Source organism: Naegleria lovaniensis (assembly GCF_003324165.1).
Source record: "Naegleria lovaniensis strain ATCC 30569 chromosome Unknown tig001, whole genome shotgun sequence".
Classification (NCBI taxonomy): Eukaryota; Heterolobosea; class Eutetramitea; order Acrasida; family Naegleriidae; genus Naegleria; species Naegleria lovaniensis.
Genome location: NW_025407823.1, coordinates 96,732 through 116,162, shown reverse-complemented (window position 1 = coordinate 116,162; position 19,431 = coordinate 96,732). Strand labels below are relative to the sequence as shown.

General features: G+C 35.8%; 10 protein-coding genes across 10 annotated transcripts; 3 read left to right on the top strand and 7 right to left on the bottom strand.

Annotated features, from left to right (window-relative positions):
• Positions 1-50: 50 nt before the first annotated feature.
• C9374_003597 (uncharacterized protein) lies at positions 51-2,333 on the top strand (the record flags this gene model as incomplete). The annotated part of the gene is made up of 1 exon (XM_044693142.1): positions 51-2,333. One exon carries the CDS (start codon positions 51-53, stop codon positions 2,331-2,333), a length of 2,283 nt encoding a protein of 760 aa, XP_044555727.1.
• A 148-nt stretch (positions 2,334-2,481) lies between these two features.
• On the bottom strand, positions 2,482-3,928 carry C9374_003596 (uncharacterized protein; the record flags this gene model as incomplete). Its single annotated transcript, XM_044693141.1, has 3 exons — positions 2,482-2,847; positions 2,936-3,086; positions 3,165-3,928. 3 exons carry the CDS (start codon positions 3,926-3,928, stop codon positions 2,482-2,484), a joined length of 1,281 nt encoding a protein of 426 aa, XP_044555726.1.
• Positions 3,929-3,994: 66 nt separating this feature from the next.
• Positions 3,995-8,611, bottom strand: C9374_003595 (uncharacterized protein; the record flags this gene model as incomplete). Its single annotated transcript, XM_044693140.1, has 5 exons — positions 3,995-4,693; positions 4,816-4,919; positions 4,981-5,009; positions 5,073-5,427; positions 5,494-8,611. 5 exons carry the CDS (start codon positions 8,609-8,611, stop codon positions 3,995-3,997), a joined length of 4,305 nt encoding a protein of 1,434 aa, XP_044555725.1.
• A 265-nt stretch (positions 8,612-8,876) lies between these two features.
• C9374_003594 (uncharacterized protein) lies at positions 8,877-10,217 on the bottom strand (the record flags this gene model as incomplete). The annotated part of the gene is made up of 1 exon (XM_044693139.1): positions 8,877-10,217. One exon carries the CDS (start codon positions 10,215-10,217, stop codon positions 8,877-8,879), a length of 1,341 nt encoding a protein of 446 aa, XP_044555724.1.
• A 447-nt stretch (positions 10,218-10,664) lies between these two features.
• C9374_003593 (uncharacterized protein) lies at positions 10,665-11,147 on the bottom strand (the record flags this gene model as incomplete). Its single annotated transcript, XM_044693138.1, has 1 exon — positions 10,665-11,147. One exon carries the CDS (start codon positions 11,145-11,147, stop codon positions 10,665-10,667), a length of 483 nt encoding a protein of 160 aa, XP_044555723.1.
• A 134-nt stretch (positions 11,148-11,281) lies between these two features.
• On the bottom strand, positions 11,282-12,825 carry C9374_003592 (uncharacterized protein; the record flags this gene model as incomplete). Its single annotated transcript, XM_044693137.1, has 2 exons — positions 11,282-11,646; positions 11,700-12,825. The coding sequence occupies 2 exons, from the start codon at positions 12,823-12,825 to the stop codon at positions 11,282-11,284; spliced, it is 1,491 nt and encodes a 496-aa protein (XP_044555722.1).
• Positions 12,826-12,973: 148 nt separating this feature from the next.
• On the top strand, positions 12,974-15,024 carry C9374_003591 (uncharacterized protein; the record flags this gene model as incomplete). The annotated part of the gene is made up of 6 exons (XM_044693136.1): positions 12,974-13,170; positions 13,293-13,364; positions 13,499-14,055; positions 14,168-14,384; positions 14,429-14,531; positions 14,677-15,024. 6 exons carry the CDS (start codon positions 12,974-12,976, stop codon positions 15,022-15,024), a joined length of 1,494 nt encoding a protein of 497 aa, XP_044555721.1.
• Positions 15,025-15,149: 125 nt separating this feature from the next.
• On the bottom strand, positions 15,150-16,442 carry C9374_003590 (uncharacterized protein; the record flags this gene model as incomplete). The annotated part of the gene is made up of 5 exons (XM_044693135.1): positions 15,150-15,514; positions 15,596-15,677; positions 15,749-16,122; positions 16,208-16,251; positions 16,357-16,442. 5 exons carry the CDS (start codon positions 16,440-16,442, stop codon positions 15,150-15,152), a joined length of 951 nt encoding a protein of 316 aa, XP_044555720.1.
• Positions 16,443-16,845: 403 nt separating this feature from the next.
• C9374_003589 (uncharacterized protein) lies at positions 16,846-17,757 on the top strand (the record flags this gene model as incomplete). The annotated part of the gene is made up of 1 exon (XM_044693133.1): positions 16,846-17,757. One exon carries the CDS (start codon positions 16,846-16,848, stop codon positions 17,755-17,757), a length of 912 nt encoding a protein of 303 aa, XP_044555719.1.
• A 132-nt stretch (positions 17,758-17,889) lies between these two features.
• C9374_003588 (uncharacterized protein) lies at positions 17,890-19,425 on the bottom strand (the record flags this gene model as incomplete). The annotated part of the gene is made up of 1 exon (XM_044693132.1): positions 17,890-19,425. The coding sequence occupies one exon, from the start codon at positions 19,423-19,425 to the stop codon at positions 17,890-17,892; it is 1,536 nt and encodes a 511-aa protein (XP_044555718.1).
• Between the last annotated feature and the right edge of the window lie 6 nt (positions 19,426-19,431).

Below are 19,431 nucleotides of genomic sequence, written 5' to 3'. Positions count from 1 at the left end.
CATCATCATCAAACGTTTGTAATATTCAATATTTATCAATCGTACACTTCATGGGATCCAAAGTGAGTCGAAATTCCGGTGGCCATGCAACTGTTGCTGCATACACTCATGATTATTTACAGCAACAACAACAACAACAAAAAAATGGAATGACTCATTCGGCCGATTCATTACCGGGTTCTTCATCGGTTTCAACCACGGCAAGTTCTCATCAACAGGATACACATCAAACGACTGGTTCAGAAAATTCAATCATGATGGATGAGGAAATGTATGCTGCTTTGATTAATCATGCTAATTTGAGTGCTCCGATGCATTTACCACCTCCACAGAGAGTTGTTTATTCAAAAATTAAGCAATGTATATTATTTGAAGATATCCATAATGATGAATATATTATGGAACGATACTCGATGTGTTTGTCAGACCCAAAGGCCATGTTGGATACTTATTTAAATTTAGATAATACCATCACAAAGCAATGGGATGAACGTGTGAAATTATTGGAACAAGAACAATTTAGTAGTAACAATGATGTCATGACAAGCTCATTTGAAGGAGTCGCTCCACCAGAGACACCCATGAATGAACAACTTGTTCAAAAACCATCGACCAATGCAAAGAATATGCATTTATTTTCTCCTCAATTTTATGAGTTAATAACGAGTGCAAAAACTACGGTAAAAAATCAACCAATTTTAGAGCAAGGTCATGATCCAGAATTGGAGGAAGTGAAACAAGTTTTAAATTTTGATATTGGACTATCACAACTGTCTTTATCAACGACGGATGGAGGACATAACCAAGTGATTGCTCGAGTTTTTGAGGATTTAATTCAAGGCAATGATGACGACTTGAAATCAGCTCAATCGACACCACAACGTTTACCAACCTCAGTCATGATCACACCTCAAAGTAGCAAACCTAATGATGAAAAAATTCAACACTCCGCAGGTGTGACATCAGAAAAGAAGGAAGTCAAATGGAGAAGTGACATTGTTGTCACATCAGAGCCACCATCAATCACTCCGCACAAAAAATCAAACACTTCTTTGAATTCTCCAACGTTTGATAATCAGCATCATGAACATTCATCATCCATTTCAACACCCCAAAATGCTCTTCCAGCATTGTCTTCTACAACTGTCAACACCTATTCCACTCCACCACCTCCATCCAGTCAACCACACTCACAACAACCATTTCATTCCACTCCAACACCCAAGTCAACACTAACAAGAAGTAGTGCTGTCACTGACATTCCAATCATCAATACTTTTGAGGGAGCAAGTGCCATGGTTGGAACCTCCAATGCTGGTGTAGCAATTTCGAATTCCGAACTCGTCACAACCACCCAAAACTCTCTTACTGGTACTCTCACACAAGAAGATAGCTTGAGAGATTGGTGGGTCTCGAATCCAACATTGGAAAAATCGATCAAAATCAAACTCATTGTCACAGATATGCATCATCATAACAAGACGAAACAAACCATTCGTCAGATTATTAGCCCTTTATTGTCTCCTTCTGCAATTCTTCCTGCTTTTGGAATGTTCCATACGGCACTTGTCATTTCAGAATTTAAGCTCGAGTGGACAGATAGCTCACTTTGCATTCCTCGTAAATTAACTTCTCAATCTAGCTTTTTCTCTGCAGACATTGAGGAAATTACAACAGCCAATGATTTGGAAGACATTGTGAAAAAGATTTCCGAAGTCATTTGTAGATGGAATTCTACCATGATATACAGTGAAAGGAGAAGGAAAAAGAAAAAGAAAAAATCCACACTTTCCAAATCGACATCGCTCAAAAATTATCCAAATACTGGTAATTGTCAGGATTTTATTTTTGACATTTTAGAAAGCATTGGAAAGAAAGATGTATTGGAAAAATTAATGAGTAGTGACAGTCCAATGGGACAATACATGAGAGACATGCGAAAATATGGTCGTTGCTCCATGGAACTCAAAATGAATCACATTTTCCGAGACAAATTTGGAATCAAGGAAAAGGTAGTGAAATTTGCCACTCACAAAGATTTGGACCTCTTCGTAAAACAATTGGAACACATTGATCCCGATTTCAAACATACACACAAAAATGAATGGATTCTTCTCAAAGGTTTTGATCGAGCATTTTGGATTCGACATTTGGCGTACAAAGACAAGGAAGAGTTACGACCACTCTATGAAAAACAAGAAAATGTTTTTGACATGACCGATTTGGATATGAGTGCCGATGATTCTACCATGATGACTCATCAATATTGTGAAATTTTGGCATGTCCATTCGATGATCCAACAAAATCACTCTCCATCATTTTGAAACCTTAAAGAATCTTTATTGAATAGCAACCAAAATAATATTTTGATTAAAATAGGTCGTTTTTGTGACAATACTGAATTTGTGTCTATTTTGAGGGAACTTTGTATTACTATTTAAAGTATTTAATAATAATACAAAGTTCATAAAAGAAAATCTTTAATTTCGTTTTTTAGATTCACTAACGAGTAAAGCAAGCACAACTCGATCACCATATCTTTCAATCCATTGCTTTCTTAACAAGGAAATGGCAAAGAAAGTCACAAAATGTACAATGGCAGGCACAAGACATGCATATTTGAAAACATCTACAACCATTCGACTGTACACTTCGACGGGATCAAAAATAATTCTCCAAATCGTTGCAAAAACTAATTGCATTCCTAAATTATAAACAATATAGAGAAACGAATTGGAAGTGCAAAAGTTATAATTTTCATCAATGAATTCTCTGACATTTAACAAAACAAATGTCCAAATAAAGAATGGTGGAACAAAGTGAACAAAGACAAAACCAAAACTCCACTATGAGTGAGTGAATGAATGAATCATCACGCATCACGTTCATGGAAGTGTGTAAGTGATTCATATCTATTCAAATGAAAAAACTTACCGATGCCAAATGATAATACAAATATGAGAAATTTGAAATGAGCATAAAGCCAATAGCAGGACACAATACATAGAAGAGACAAAATCTTCTCAACCATCTCATTCTCTTGATAGTAGTTCCAACAATGAAGAATGTCATGACCACATAACTCCTATGAATCATCCAAATCCAAACGATGAGTTTTTAAATCTTTGAATATATATATATATTATTACATTGATACACTTACCAAAAACACATATACGTCCAATAACCTTCATAATTAACATAGGGAATGTACACCAGCAAGACCATTAATGAAACGAGATAGTGTAAAATTTCAAAAATCCTTCTCCACACATTTCTGGAATCTTCTTTTCGATACACTCGATAACTTGTATCGACAAATTTTCGATCAAATTTCACACTCCATACTGATTCTTCTTTTTCTGGATGATTGGAAGCGATTTTCTGACTCATTCGACGATTCAAAACAAAATTACTTGCAATATCCAACGTGTCATTGGAATCTCCAGAAATTTTCAAATTTTCTTGTTTTTCATTGACTTGTTCTTCCATACCAACAACATGTTGTTTCTTCAACACTCGTTGCAAATAAACTTTTTCATCCACTCTAAATAAATAATTGGTTAATGGTCTCAATACGAGATAATAAAGTGTGACCATGAGCATTAAAAAAGTCACAGTTCCAACAATGGCTTTACTTCCACTTTCTGAATGATCGGAAAAGAGAGATTTTTCAAAACAATTTAAATAAAATTTTGGAAGTGATGTGATGATTTTAAAAATTAAATTCGGAATGGAGGAGTGTGTTTCGAGACACAATTTGAGAGTTTCCATAAATGGTAAATTTATCATCTGTGTGAAATTGAGAGTTTCGGAATCCTGAAGAAAGGTTTCAAATATTCTTTCATTGAGAAATTGTGTGAGATTGGTCAAAATGACCTGAGTATCGAATCCGTGGTATCCGGGTGAATGTTGAGTGGATGACATTTTTTTTAAACATCACAAACTTCACTTGTCAATTTTTGTAATTTTTTTTATTGTGTGGTAAAGTTATTAAATCTCTTCATGATCGCTTGGCATTTCATGATAATTCGAGGAGGCTGATCCTTCTCCTAACTCAATTTCATGTCCAGTGTTCATAATTTCCATTTTTGGTGGTGTTCGTTTTGGTGGTGTGGAATTTGTTAATGTCGATGTTGTGAATTTTAAACCTTCCATTTCTTGTTTCATGTTGATTAACTTTCTATGAATGGTTTTAAAGGTAGGTCGATCCTGTACGTCTCCGCTCCAACACAGTTTCATTAAATCAATATATTCGTTGACAATTGACAGAATTTGACTTTTTCTTAATTCCAGTGACATGATGGATGTTTTTTGATTTTTAGGTGTTTGAGAATATTCTGGCATAAATTTTTCCAAATACATGCTGGTTTCGTCTGGTGTAGAAAATGGAATTAAAGGTCGTTCTCCACGCATGACTTTTGACAAGATTGTAAAAGGTGTCACTGGTGTTTGATTCGAATAGTTATTAGAACTAGCACTTCTATTTTTTCCATTCTGTGAACTCGGTGATGAATGATTATCCATCGATGAAGAACCTTCTTCTTTTTTCAATACTGTAAATAATTTCGATGTTTTTGGATAGACATAGGGATTTTCTTCAAAGAAAATTTCCCACATAATAATTGAGAAACTATACACATCAATGGCTGGAGAGATGGATGGATCTTCAGTATTCAATAATTCAGGAGCCTTTTGTGAAGAGTATTTGTACATTTTTGGAAATGTTAGGAAAAAAATGTCAATGAACACCCAAAAATGGGAAACGTCAAAAAAATCATTAATAATGAACACCACAAAATCACATCACGTACCATGTAAAATAAAGTTCCCACACACATGGTGGTTGTATCAATACAAGTATTGGTCATCATTCGAGAAAGTCCAAAATCACAAACTTTGGCCATTCCATTTGCATCTACAAATTCATTGTTAATCAAATTTTCATAAATTTCATAAATATTCATTGAAATACAAACCTAGTAAAATATTCGCTGGTTTTAAATCTCTAAATTCATTCCATGGAACGTGTGAAAAATTATATGTTGAATTATTTTGAAAAATCACATACCTATGAATGATTGGAGATGGTTTTAGAGAATGTAAATAATCCATGCCACATGCCACGTCAATTAAAATTCCAATTTTAGTACAAAAATCCATGGGTGTTGGAATTTCCTTTCTTCGAATTTCGGTAATTAATTTTTCAAGACTTCCTCTCTCTAAATATTCAACCACGAGATAGTGTTTTTGATGAGTAATTACAATTCCATAAAACAATAGAACATTCGGATGCCGTAGTCGACAAAGTAAGGAAGCTTCTTTTTCAATGTCATCGGAATGAGCAGTAGCAGAGTCCACTCTTAGACATTTGACAGCTACTGTGTTTTGGTGCCATTTTCCTAAATAGACAATTCCACATCCACCTTTTGAAAAAACAGTAATCAATCCACATATCATGTGGGTCAGTCCAAGATATATTATTCACTTACCTTCTCCAATTTTCTTGTCAATCAATATTTGATCCAATCCAATAATAAATCCTCTCTTTGATTTTGAAATACTGTTTGAACTTTCAAGAGCTTGACGATCTTCATCAGAATAAATGACTTGATTTTCCAGTAAACGTTTTTCCATGTCCTTTTCAGCTTGATCTCGTTTTCTCCAGTATTGCACTTTCTTTGCCACTTTGCAACTCATATAAACAATCACAATGACCACTGATAGGAAAATTGAAAATGAAGCAATGGTGGACGCTATGACAATGGCAACAATACTTCCAATTGAAATATGATCCTTACAAATAAATTCATAATCCGAGTTGTACGCTATAGGAACTAGCTCATATTGATAGGGACAATGAATTAAATCAAGAGGAATGACATTTGAAGTTTCAAAAAAATTCACAATGAACGACGAGGGAATGATGGACAATTCACTCGAATGATTCACAGAGAGATACATGTTTTCTAGAGATCTGCTTTTTCCATAAATTCCAATTCGAATGTCTTCCACCTTGATGGTAAATTCTTCGGTTAAGGCGTCAATCTTATTTCCAAAGACGTCCGCTGAAGTTGGTTTCAGTGAGAATATTTGACCAGGATATAATCGTACTCCTTGTTCGACCGAGTATATATCTTGAGAACCTTTGATTTGATAGATCCATTGAGTGCTCTTGATTGGAGAAGCCATATTGTGACCATACGTTCCAGCCACATTGTTATAAATATTTCTAAATTTGGGAATTTCATAAGGACGAAAACCAAAGTAGAAAACTCCTCCTCCTGCGTATAGAGCTTGATTATCGAAAATGGTCACATCTACCAATTCTTTAAAGGTACAATTATTAAGTCCAATGGCACCTCCTCTCACTGCTCGATTGTTATGAAATGTCACATTAATCATTTTGAATTCTTCTTCTACAGATGGAACATTGAGAAATAGTGCTCCACCTGTTCCCTCACAACTCTCTTTTCCACACAAGCTAATCGTTTTTGATAGTATTGAATTATTTCGTAATGTAGAATGAACGAGAGCCATCGTATTGGAACCATAAATTGCTCCTCCACCTCCAGAAATGGCTACATTTCCAGAAAATTCAGTGCTTTCAATATAAGTCACAGACGTTGTGTACATGGCTCCACCGCTACTCATTGCAGAGTTTTCGTAAAATTTAGAAAATAAAACATCAATGCTTGCCTTCTCTGCTCGAATTGCTCCTCCCTTGCCAAGTGCCTTATTTCTCACAAAGGCACATGAAGAAATTTGTGTCAATGCCGATCGATCTTCTGGAAATGTATAAGAGAGAGCACCTCCATCTGTGAAAGATTCATTTTCAATAAAGTCTGATTGAGTAATGGACCCTGATAATACACTATCTACTATGAGTGAAGATTCCATTGCAACATTTCTTTTAAATTGTGATCCCATTACAATCAAATTTCTACAATTTTTGAAATGAACAATTCCTCCATATTGTGGATTATAATTATTCGTAACTGTTAAATGATCCACTTGCACGTCAATGCATTGTTCAACTCGTAGAACCGATTTTCCATTACATCGATCGATGGTCATTGAATCAATGCTGACAAATCGTGAATATGAAATTGAGAGAAATGGATATGCATTCAACTTGTATCCGACTGAGCAAGACATGAAAGAATTAAGCATCACTACTTCTCCAGGTTCTTCAATATCCACAGAATCCAACATGTGAAATTGTGAATTTACAACCCATACTCGATCTTGCGAAGGAATAAAAAAGTTCGCCATTTGAATGGTTGAATTATGGAGAACCAAAGCTCTCGCTCTATACGAATAGGCATAGGTCACATGTGGTGTCAATGCTCGGTACTGACTTAAAAACACCAAATTTCCTTCAAATTCAATTTTTCCATTATTGGTCACATTGATCAGTGCGTTGAAATAGCTCTGTGCCAGTCTAAATTTTCCTGTAATTTCACAATCAATCACAGCAGCAGCTCCGTGAGGCATTTTGAAATCAATCACATGAAAGTTTTGAAGCGTAAAGGACAAATTTTGAACCGAGTGAAGAAACAAGCTTTCAAAACCACAATCGATAGTGTTTCTTTTCGGATTCTTTCCCACAAATTTCATGTGCATGTAAAGCTTTCGTGTCAAATTTTGATTCACAAAATCCAAAGGAAATTGAAAACAAGATTCTTTTGAAATATCTGAATAGACATGAATTTCAAACAGTACTACGACCTTATCTAAAATTCCTCCCAACTCATTTCTTCGAAATTGCATTTCTACATTAAAATCTTGATCAATTTTTTTCAAAAGGTCTCCCATTGTGGAATAATAAGGTTCTGGTGGTGGTGATGGTGTCAAAGATGATCCTATCGACTTGGATTCATTCCAATATCGATATTCAAACTTGATCTTGTCACACCATGGAAAACGAAGACAGTCGTTGTAATCATTCATTGCCATATTCACAGAAACATTTGTCAATAATTCAATTTGTTGTTCCACTTGACGTGAAACTGCAGAATAAGAGTCCAAAAAAGGAAAAGGTATTTGTTTGAATGGAACGACATAGGTCGGCTCTGTTAAATCTGGTTCTGGTTCCGTCAATGAAATATCATTTTGAAAAATGTATCGACTTGAGACTTGTTTCGATTTCCTTCGAAAGTGAAAGACATGATTCATGTCATGTGAAAAAGATGAGGTAGTTGGAATATTCGATGGAAATGCAAGGACCATCCAATGTGTCAAGTCACTGTGCGAAGAGATGGAATTTGTAAAATTATTGAAAAATGGATGGGACTCGTGATGATGATGACAATCGTGATGGTTCATTATTTGCAATGTCAGTGACCGCAATAAACAAGTTAATAATAAACTCGATAGAAAGAGAGTGAACACGGCTCGACATCGGGAAGAGTGAATGGAATGATTCTTTTGAAATGTTGTTAAATTTTGTTGTTGATGAATGAATTTTGTTGTTTCGTGATGACAATCATTCATCACTTCATGTTGTTGTTGTTGTTGTAATAGAGTCATTGGAATAGTACTTTTGTCTGGATGAATGAAAATGGTATTAAACCTCGATGTTATCCGTTCCGTAGGTGTGGAAAACATTGTGGCTTATTTTGAACTGGAGTGAAATTTTGATCTCGCCAATAGTAACCTCCAGTACGTGACTTTTTGTGCTTGAAATGACAAGAGACAATTTTTTAGAGGTCACAAAAAAAATCTCGTCATGACCATAATCCGTCAAGTTGCACACATGTTCATTGGTGATAAATCACACGCTCATGAGAAATCTGAAAAAGTGTTTATTCTTTTTTCACAACGTCATGACTCAATAGATTTGCTAAGTAAGGACATTTCAAAGGGACTGACACTATTCATCGGATGATGCTCCAGTGTCGAGAGATGAGAGTGGAGGAAAGTCTTCATCCGTAAATGACACTCTCTTTGGTTTTGAAGTTGGTGCTAAATGACTTGACGTCTCACTTGTAGGACTCAGATTTTTAGCATTCATGTTCTGATTCACTTTAGCTTCAATGTCATTGGTGTAATCCTTAGATCCTCGTTCGGCAAATTTTGAATCTAAACCTCTTCGTTTCATAAAATTACCACCAATGAGTTTTCGTGTGGGTTGGGCATTGCTGGTTGGTCCATTGGTTGGAACTGAGATGTGGGAAACGGGTGATGCTGGACTCGTGGTAGTTGTGGCAGTAGTGCTTGTCATTTCCCCATTAGGTGATGAAATGTTTGAAGAGTTGACAATATTTGGCGATACATTAACTTTCTTTCCGTGATAAATAATATCTTCTGCTTGTTCAGCATTTTCATCCTTTTCGAGTGTTGTGGATGGTTTGCTGCTGATGGCTTCTGCACCAGACAATACATGATCGTAATTGATGATATGTTGTAATGGCAAAAGACAAGTGTTAAACTCGTTGGAAATGAATTGTTTCACTCCCTGCACACGATCTTCCTGCTTTGAATCAATTTTTACAGGAATACCCAACACAACATCTCTAATGAAATGATAACAGATGCAAACAATTAAAAGGAATGAAACTAATTGAGGCAACATGGAACTTGCTTGAAATTGTGAAGAAATGAGTCCAACACTTGCATAATTTGATTGTTCCTTCACAATGGTTTCCAATATTTTGTTATCTAGAGTTGTTTTACGAATTGACATTTCAAGAGAATTCAAAAAACTAGGAATAAAATCAATCCAATCAAAAACTGCTTGTTTCAATGACACAAGGACGTTTGAGAAGAAGAGAAGCAATACACAATACCAATAGGTCAACATTCTTGTCTCTCTTCTATCTGCCTTGTTATACAACATGGAACCAAATGGTAACATGACAAGTGGCACATGAATGATCCATTGCATCAATGTAATGAGTTTGGAAGTAGAAATTGATACTATCGATGTCAATTGCGAATTATTTTCAAATCCTATTGAAAATGATATTACTAGTTGTTTAAAATCCCTAGCTTCAGTTAATGGTGATAATGATGGAGAATATGTAATGGATGCTATGAAAGCAGGTAACAATACAGGAAAAATCAGTTGACTGATGAAGGCAATCACCAAAGTATAATATACAAGTGTCCGAATCGTTACAGAAGTTGATGGAGTGCTAATTTTTGGTGATGTTGTGGTTTGTATCGTGGTAGCCGATGCTCCACCGCTCGTATTTGACAATGTAATGACCATGGTCTCTCTCAATAAATCAATCAATGAAAGAGAGAAGAGCCTTTTAATGATGATGTTCAATCTCCTAATTACTGTTTAGTGATGATGAATAATGACTATTTGACTTGATGATGGTGATGATGGTTGTAACAACAATCAAAGGCTATGGGCAGTCAGAATTTCGTATTTTTTTACAATTCGGTTGTAATAACGGTTTTCAAGATGACTTGGACTTAATTAATCAATTAACAATTTTGGTGTATTTACTAATCCAGAGCTGATGATGAAAACCCATGATGCAACCAAATACTAATATCTGGCATTGCCATCATCCAAAAGGTGATGACAGGATGTCTGATGAGTCGATCAAGAATTTGCAAAAAATTAAATTATCATAATTTAATAATAACAAAATTAGTGCCATGATGATATTCAGGATCCTACCTACTACTCTCCAAAGCCAATAAATTACTTGAAGCTCAATAATTCAATCTCAAAATTCAAAGTGGAGTTTGGTGGGATATCCGAACCAGCTCCTCGTGCTCCGTACGCATAGGCAGAGTCAATCTCAACGAGAGCCTTTTCACCAACTTTCATACTGGCAAGAGCAATATCCCATCCTCGGATCACATTACCAGCTCCCAAGGTGAAGGAAAAGGGAGTATTTCTGTCTCGCGAACTATCAAATTTCTTACCATTGCTTTTGAGAGTTCCAATGTAGTGCACCTCCACTGTTGATCCATTGGGTGGAACTTGTGCTTCTCCTTCAGCTTGTTTGAGAATTTGCTTTTTGACTTTTTCATCGGGAGTGAGAGAAATCCATTTCGCTGCTTTGGCTAGCTTTTTCTTAAGCTTACTTTCGTTTTTCTTGATCAAATCTTGCATGAATTTTTCATCCTCTTCAGCCGTAGACTTTTTGGTTTTATTGCTGGTCTTTGCGTTGCTTGGCATGTTGTGTGTGTTCTGGATGGATCAAAAAAGATTGTTGTTGCTCGGAGGTGGTGTATTTTTTCTTTAAAGTTCGAATAATATTATTATGGCTTGAATCTTGACACTCATTACTTATCGAAAAGTTCACAAGGATTCTATCCACGATACATGGAAGAAACAAGATTCGTCACGTGCTCTTCGTAGGAGCCAATAAAGTGCATAATCAAGAAACCTGCCAAAACACCACTAAGGGCATAGATAAATTTTCGAGCGAATTGTGGTTGTTGATAATCTTTGCCTTTTCTTTCAGAGTCAACCGAGTCAGAGTTGGTTATTCCTTCAACAATGCTCGGCCTAAAATCGTTATCACTTTGAACAAGCTCTTCCAACACAATTGGAATCATTGATGTGGCAATGTATAAAAAACTACCAGCACTCATTGCAATCAAATGATTCTTGTTAATAAATAACATCTGAAATCCATGATCAGAAGTCAACAAGAGTCCAAAAATACATCCCACTGCAGATATTCAAAACTCTTCAACATTGAAATCTATTGCACTGCATACTTACCTACACTCAGTACTCCACTAAGGAAATTGAAAAATAATGCATTTTTCACACTAAATCCAGCACTCAATAAGATACCATAATCTGACAATTCTTGTGGTATCTCATGCATACAAATACACAAAACATTTGCCACTCCAACAGGAATTGAAATTTGAAATGCTCCTGCAATACCTGCTCCATCCATAAAATTATGAATTGCGTCTCCAATTAAATTAAGCCAACCCACTGCCTTAATATGATGATGGTGATGGTGGTGATGTGACATAGTTTTCGATCGATTTCCATTATTATTGGTGCTATGGTGATGATGATCGTCATCGACAGTGGCACCATGTTTTACTTCTGCATTTCTTTCTTCTCGTTGTTGTTTCACTCTCAAATAAACTTCAATCAGTAAACATCCAAGAAAAGCCAATAATATGACAAAGGATGAAGAATTATTACCATGAATGTGTTGATGTGCAGCACCATCTGCATGATCATGTCCGTCTTCTTCGTCATGGCTCGTTGCAGCATACAAGATTGGCATCAAATGGAGAAAAACATCACCCAACAATGAACCAATAGCTACGCAACTCAAGATAAATTGTAAATTACCAGTACTAGGTGATCCATATTGTTGTTGTTGTTGCTCTCTATTTTCAGTAGTTGGATGATTGCTCTTTCCGTTTGTGGTTATTGTTGCTGAAGATGATGATGATGAATATCGAGAAGAAGATGAACATCCATAAAACAACAAGCTTGCCCCAACCAGAGAAAGTAATGAAACCCCGAACGAGCTTGCCAATGAATAAATCCATACCGAGAGAGTAGAACGTTTTGAAGAATCTGTTCCTTTTACTGTGGTTGTTGTTTTACTAATTGTTGATGGATGATCAAGAGGTTTGTTGTCCGATGATGATGATTTTACTGTGGTAGCCTCAATGGAGGAAAGTTGTCGATGATGTTGGAAATGATGATGATCATGTGCTTCTTCTTCTTCTTCATGATGATCATGATGATGGGAATGATGAACTCCGTGTGCATGTACATGGATTGATGATTCATGTTGTTGGAAAGTCATCAGAAAAAGCACCACGGCAATGAGAGAAATGAGAATCAACAAGCTTGTCCCAAGTCGCTTCATTTTCTTTTTAAAAAAGAGAATAAGTTTGTTTGTGGATTTTGAATGACAATGTCACGAATCAATATCTTGCAACATGTAATATCTGTATTTGAAGAATATATATTTCTAAATCAATAGAAACAACAATTGACAATTTATTAAAATAAAAATGGCATCACAATCATCTTCTGTGCATCATGGTGATGGCTGTTGTGGATACGGAACGTTATGTAAATGGGGAAAAGTTAAAAAACCAAATGATATACGATTAGATTATTTAAAAGTCAATTCGGATGTTCCGACACCTCATTACATGTTTTGGCCTGGAAACAATCCGATTGGATGTTCTGGAAAAATTATCAATGGGTACGTCGTTTGCAATATGAATGATGATTCAAATGAATGGATTGGAAAATAATTATTATGAAATTTAATCATGATGAAAATTATGATTTTAATTTTTCGCCGATCATGCATCTCCTCAAAAGACGTGATCGAATCAATTATGCAGTGTCATGGATATTAATTGTAGTACCTGCTTTGGCTTTCTTTGGATTTGTGTACGTTACATATATTCAAAATTCTTGTTGGAAACTCATATCAGAAATAATAATGTAACAATTCATTGATTCGATCAATCATGAACGAAAACAAATTCATGGATACCTTGACATTGAAAATTTATCAACCACAGTTGCACAGACTACTTTCGATTTATTAGTATTTTCGCAGGAATACCAATCACACTCATTGGACTTGTGTTGTTCTCTCTCATTATCTATACATTAATTATGGTCGGTTCTATCGATCCTGGATATTTACCAAAATCTAGTGCAATATATCAACAAAAATTCAAGAATGACAAGAAACTATTGAAACGTTTGCAAAAGAAATTTGGACATGCATCAGAGAATGATAAAACAGAGCATGTTTCTCCTGTCACAAGTCATCCTTATGAAATTGATGACAATGATGACACTGATAAAGATGTTGACAGCGACGACCATGATCATCATGATGACATGGAAGCACATCATGACGACCCACTTGGTGGAACAAGTCACGCAGCAAAACATAAGGAAACTACTTCCCATGACTTTTCAGGAGTTCCATTATTTAAAATATTTCAATATAATGGATGTCAAATTAAGCTGAAATTTTGTAAAACTTGTGGAATTTATCGATTACCAAGAACGAGTCATTGTCGAAGATGTAATAGCTGTGTTGAACGATTCGATCATCATTGTCCATGTGAGTTTTTAATGTTCCAAATTGTCATTGTTTATTTGAATTTCATTGAATTTTGATTATTTGAATTTTATATTATTAATTATAATTTTAATAATCATGAACCTATTGAAAGGGACTGGAACATGTATTGGAAAAAGAAATTACAAATACTTTTATTGGTTTTTAATTACTCTAACTTCAGGAATTATTTATGCAGGTCTTTGTAGCTTGATTGAAATTATAGTCTTTGTATATTTGGCAACCACAAATAATCCAAATAATCCCTCTGGTTACCATAACGATACAGTGCAAACAGCAATCTTACATAGCTTGATGTCATCACCAGTGTCGTAAGTAATGAAGTGGAATTGAATAATTTTTCACACTGGTTTAGATTTATTATCACATTATTTTCAGCAGTCATGTGTCTCTCCACAGGCTCACTCGCAGTCTTTCATAGCTTTCTTGTGGTTTCAAATTTAACTACTTATGAAAATGTATGTCGTCATTTTGACAAATTATTGTTACATCTATTTAATTCAATATCATTATTATCAAATCTAATTACTTCAATATTATTATTATTATATCCAATTAATTCAATATTATTGTATCTATTTTTTTCAATTTGTGCAATGTCAGATCAATAGAACGTATTACAAATCTGGAAATCCGTTCAGTAAGGGATTTTTTGGCAATATTAAGGAAGTTCTCTTTTACAAGATGCCTCCCAGTCTAATTTCCTTACAAAAGAAATATTCTCGAATTGAAATTGAATCCATGCTTCCAAATGAGCTGATCGGAGACCCTTCTCGAGAATTTATTGAATTACAAACACCTATGACTATCGATCTCGAACAAAACGCTCAACCAGAAGTGTCTACGAGTATTATTACATTTCCTGGAGAGGTCAATGATACCACTTCTCTTGGTGGAAATTATCCATTCTATTACTCTTCAAACAATCACAACAGAGAGATTAATAAATGAAAGATCTCTCTATGTGTGTGTTTTATATAAACTTTTTTATGTTGAAATGTTTAATGACTGAAGAGGTTTAATTTCGATTTGGCAGAAAGGATGTGAAGTATTTCTAGGAAAGAACGAACGAACATTTAATTTCCAAACAATGGAACTCCGAACAAATGGAATGGATCACACGTGCGCATAGTTTTTTCATTTTGCAACGCGTTAATAGCTTCCATCTCATCATTGTCCAATTCAAAATCAAACACTTGACCATTCTCAATAATTCGTTGTTCACGAATGGATTTTGGAATGACCACACATCCTCTCTGAATATTCCAACGAAGTAAAATTTGTGCAGGAGTTTTGAGATGTTTCTCTGCAATTTCGATAATTTTGGAATGATGGACTGGAGAACCTTCATGCATGTGTCCTAATGGACTATAGGCTACAAGAGCAATGTCTTTTAAGCCTTTCAATAAATGATTTTGTGCTAGGAAAGGATGACATTCCACTGTCAATGGTCAAATGCATTTTACAATAATTTGTATAATACATTCTCGACTCTATTTTCAGAAAAACTGGAAATACAAACCTTGATTGCATGCTGGTTTTATCTTGGCAAAAGACAAGATCTCATAAATAAGTCCAAGATCAAAATTAGAAACTCCAATGGACTATGAGTAGTGACATTCCCGTTACCAATCAACATGCATTTGTCTTGTCATGTTCAAAAAATAAGACTTACCTTCACCAATCCCTCTTGAACAAGTTTTTCCATCTCTTCCCATGTTTCTCTCAATGAAACAGGTTGCATTCTAATCATTCCTTGTTCATCCCGTGGTAAAGGAACTCCTTCCTTATGAAGATCGTCTCCTGCATAAGCAAATGCCAATGGCCAATGAATGAGATACATGTCAAGATAGTCCAAATTCAGATTTTGAAGGGTTTGAAGACACGCGTTTCTCACATGTTCTTTAGCATGAAAAGTATTCCACAATTTGGATGTCACAAACAATTCTTCTCTTTTCACTTTCTTTTCTTCATGAATGAGAGCAGTGAGCACTTGACCAATTTCCTTCTCGTTGCGATAAATGGCTGCCGAATCAATATGACGATAACCTATAGATACGGTTAGGGACATGATCATTGCAAGAGTATGAAAAACATTAACACAAATGAGAGGTCTTGAATTTTTGACACTTACCATTTTCGAGAGCAATCCGAATGGAATGTTCAATCTCTCCAGGTCTTAATGAAAGTATAAAAATTGACAACAAACAAATGCATCACGGGAAAAGCATGTCATGAAATTTTTCATGCAACACAATGCACTTCATGAAAAACTCTACATACTTGGAAAGCCATGTACCAATGCCTAACAATGGCATGGTTCTTCCATTGTTTAGGGTCTTGAAGAATTTTGCGTTGGTATTGCTCATTTGGAATGTGTTTGAACTCTTTTTTGAAATTGTTTGTTGAAAAAACTTTGGCATTGTGGCCAGAACGTTTAAATACGCTTGCTAACTCCAAAAGCGCATGTACTTCGGAGCTGGCAGGTTTGACTGGGTTGGCTGAGGTGATGACCATGTACTGGATAAGTTCCAGTACAGGAAAAATTTTTGCGCTCCCGCTGAAATTTGGTTGAAAAGATTCTTGAGTTCGGACTGTAACTTCCCTTTCGGTGTAACCTACGAGATTAAGGTATATGGAACTTTTTTTGAGCCTTAGATGAGTTTTCATTGTAGAACTTGCCTGAAATGAGCTGATCAGAATAAAACGGTTCCGTTTTCAGAAAAGATTGAAAAAAAAAGCCTCGATCCGAAATTTTGAACACTACCAACAATGAGTACAAACTCCTCCTGTACCACCATCTCAAGCACCTCTTCCATGTCGATTGAATCCACGATCAGATACTGTCCTCCTCCAAGTAATCCTCTTCACTCGTCATCATTCACCAATGCATTGAATGGCCATACAACAGATCATCGACAATCATATAATTCCAGTCCAACCCAACAAAAACAGTTCATCTTTCATTCCATTGATCCACGTGCTCAAGAGTCGAAACGAAAGAAGGATCGAGAGTTTATGGCTTCTCAAACGTTCCGAGGGCTTACGTTTCGGCCAAGCAAATATATGGGCATGATGAAACCATCCATCTCCACACCTTTCAATAATACCTTACATTTGAATATTGCAAATCATTCGGCAGTATCTCAAGCAGGAGGTTGTTCTAAAGAACAGTGTACGAATAATAGTTCTCTCAATTTCCTTAATTCCTCATTGACCAATACCAATGTCATGAATACAATCCAAACATGTGAAACATGCTGTAGTGGTATACGACAAAATTCCTCTGCATATCATTACTACATGTCACCTGAGAGTAAGGCGGTAGACTCTTGTTCTTCTCAATTGCCCATCATCAAACAAGTATTTTCATGTAGCTCAATCCCACCTCACTCACGACCGTCTCCAATGAGTTCTCGAACCACCATTCCTAGCAAGGTAACGAGTACTTCGCTTCATTTCCCAAGCTCCAAGACATCGTATCGAGTTGAAAAATCATACCACATGAAATCATCCAAGTTGCCAGCCACTAGTCCAACGACTGTGCACCGAATGGTTGAACAGGTCGTTCGTCTCAATTGTTGTTCAACTCTTCCAACGGTCATGACTGCTTCTACGAGTGCCATCTTATCAGCTCCAAGAAAAGTCAGAACATCCATTTCTATTAGTGAATTATTAAATTAAAAATTGTTATTAGGTTGTTATAAATAAATCTAGAGGTGGATTGTTGTGTCAATAACTGAGGAGAAAGGACTATCATTGTAGCACAATAGAGTTTTTTGAAAGAGTGATTGATATTTGGGAAACGAGCTTCTCTCATTCAATGCTAAACTGTGCCCTATGAGTTTGTTTTTGTTCCTCAATCAAGTCAATCACTGTCTTGACGTCTGTCGAGTACTCGAGGAGAACTCCTTCCACAGACTGTTCCTTTGCAGTCATGATATCTGCTAACAATTTTCCTTCCTTTTGATCTTCAAGTGTGACACGATTAGTTGGAAAATCTGTCTCAATCGAGCCATACCAAACACTGGAAATTTTGTCATGAGGAATCCAATAAATACGATAGCCTAAACCAAAGGTCCACAATTCAATAATAACCACACGACTGCTCGTGATCATGTAATGCAATCCGTTATAAATTGGAATCGTTGTGGTGAGGGTGGCATGAATTAAATATACACCCGCAATGATTCCAATCTCCCAGAAAAATACAGCTAAAAGTATTCTTTGTAAAGCAAAAAGGAAAATTAAGGAGACAACGAGCAGAAACACACACATGGCTATAGTAAGGAACCACCAAATTTTCAAATTACGAAGAGTAGTCTGTTTCGCCTTTTTCATATGATCAGTTGAAGTACGCTCATAGTACAATAATGTTTCGTGTTCTTGAATGGCAGTGCTTCTTAATAAAATAAATACAGGATGTTCCTTGCCCGAATGATCGTATGCATTGGGAAGATCGAGAGCCATTTCTTGCATTTGAGTGGATGACTCTTCTTGTTGTTCTGCACTACGATGTTCAGCCATGGAACGCTTGTCCAAATGTAGGAATACCTCCTTGTGACGTTCGGTAGCATCTTGCAAGACCACTTGTAAATTTGGACTCTCTTCCAATCTGTAGGTTGAAATTTCTCCATTCAATCTGAAAGGATCTGGAAAAACTTGTTTGAAAAATCGATCAATTGAAAATCTAGATCTACCATCCAAGTATTTAAACCCATAAACCACATAACACACAACGCAAAACGCAACAAACGCAATTCCCAATGGAATAATCCATGCAAGTTCTGAAGTAAATGCGCTCCACAATTCAGTTCTAATTTGAATTTCCATTTTGCCATCAACAGTTTGCTTCTTCTCGGCAAAGACTCTATCCACATTGCTCTCAATGGCAAAACACGTGAAATCATCGTCCATATCACCATCTCCAACATGTTCACGCAGACAACTTTTAGCACTCGCCTCCGAAGAGGATTTACAAAATTCCTTCCAAATGACGCTCTGGAGCAACACAGTCTTGTCGTTTGATAACGTTACATTGAGATTGTAGTAATAATCGGATCCCTGATTAATCAATATAACATCATCACTCCGATCTGTATTTCTCTTACAATCATAAGCCTTATAATATAATATGCCGGAAGTCTCCAAATTCAAAAACAATCCAACCAACAACACGTTCATGACAATCAACGAGAAGAATAGTAACGTCCAAAAAATTCTCGGAATCTTACTATATGATTTTGAGGAAAGGTATGATGCCGTTAATGATTGTGTATTTACATTGGCCCATCCGCTGAAGCACGGAATAGAAACAAGGAATGATTTGATGATGGAAATCAATCGGGACATTTTTTT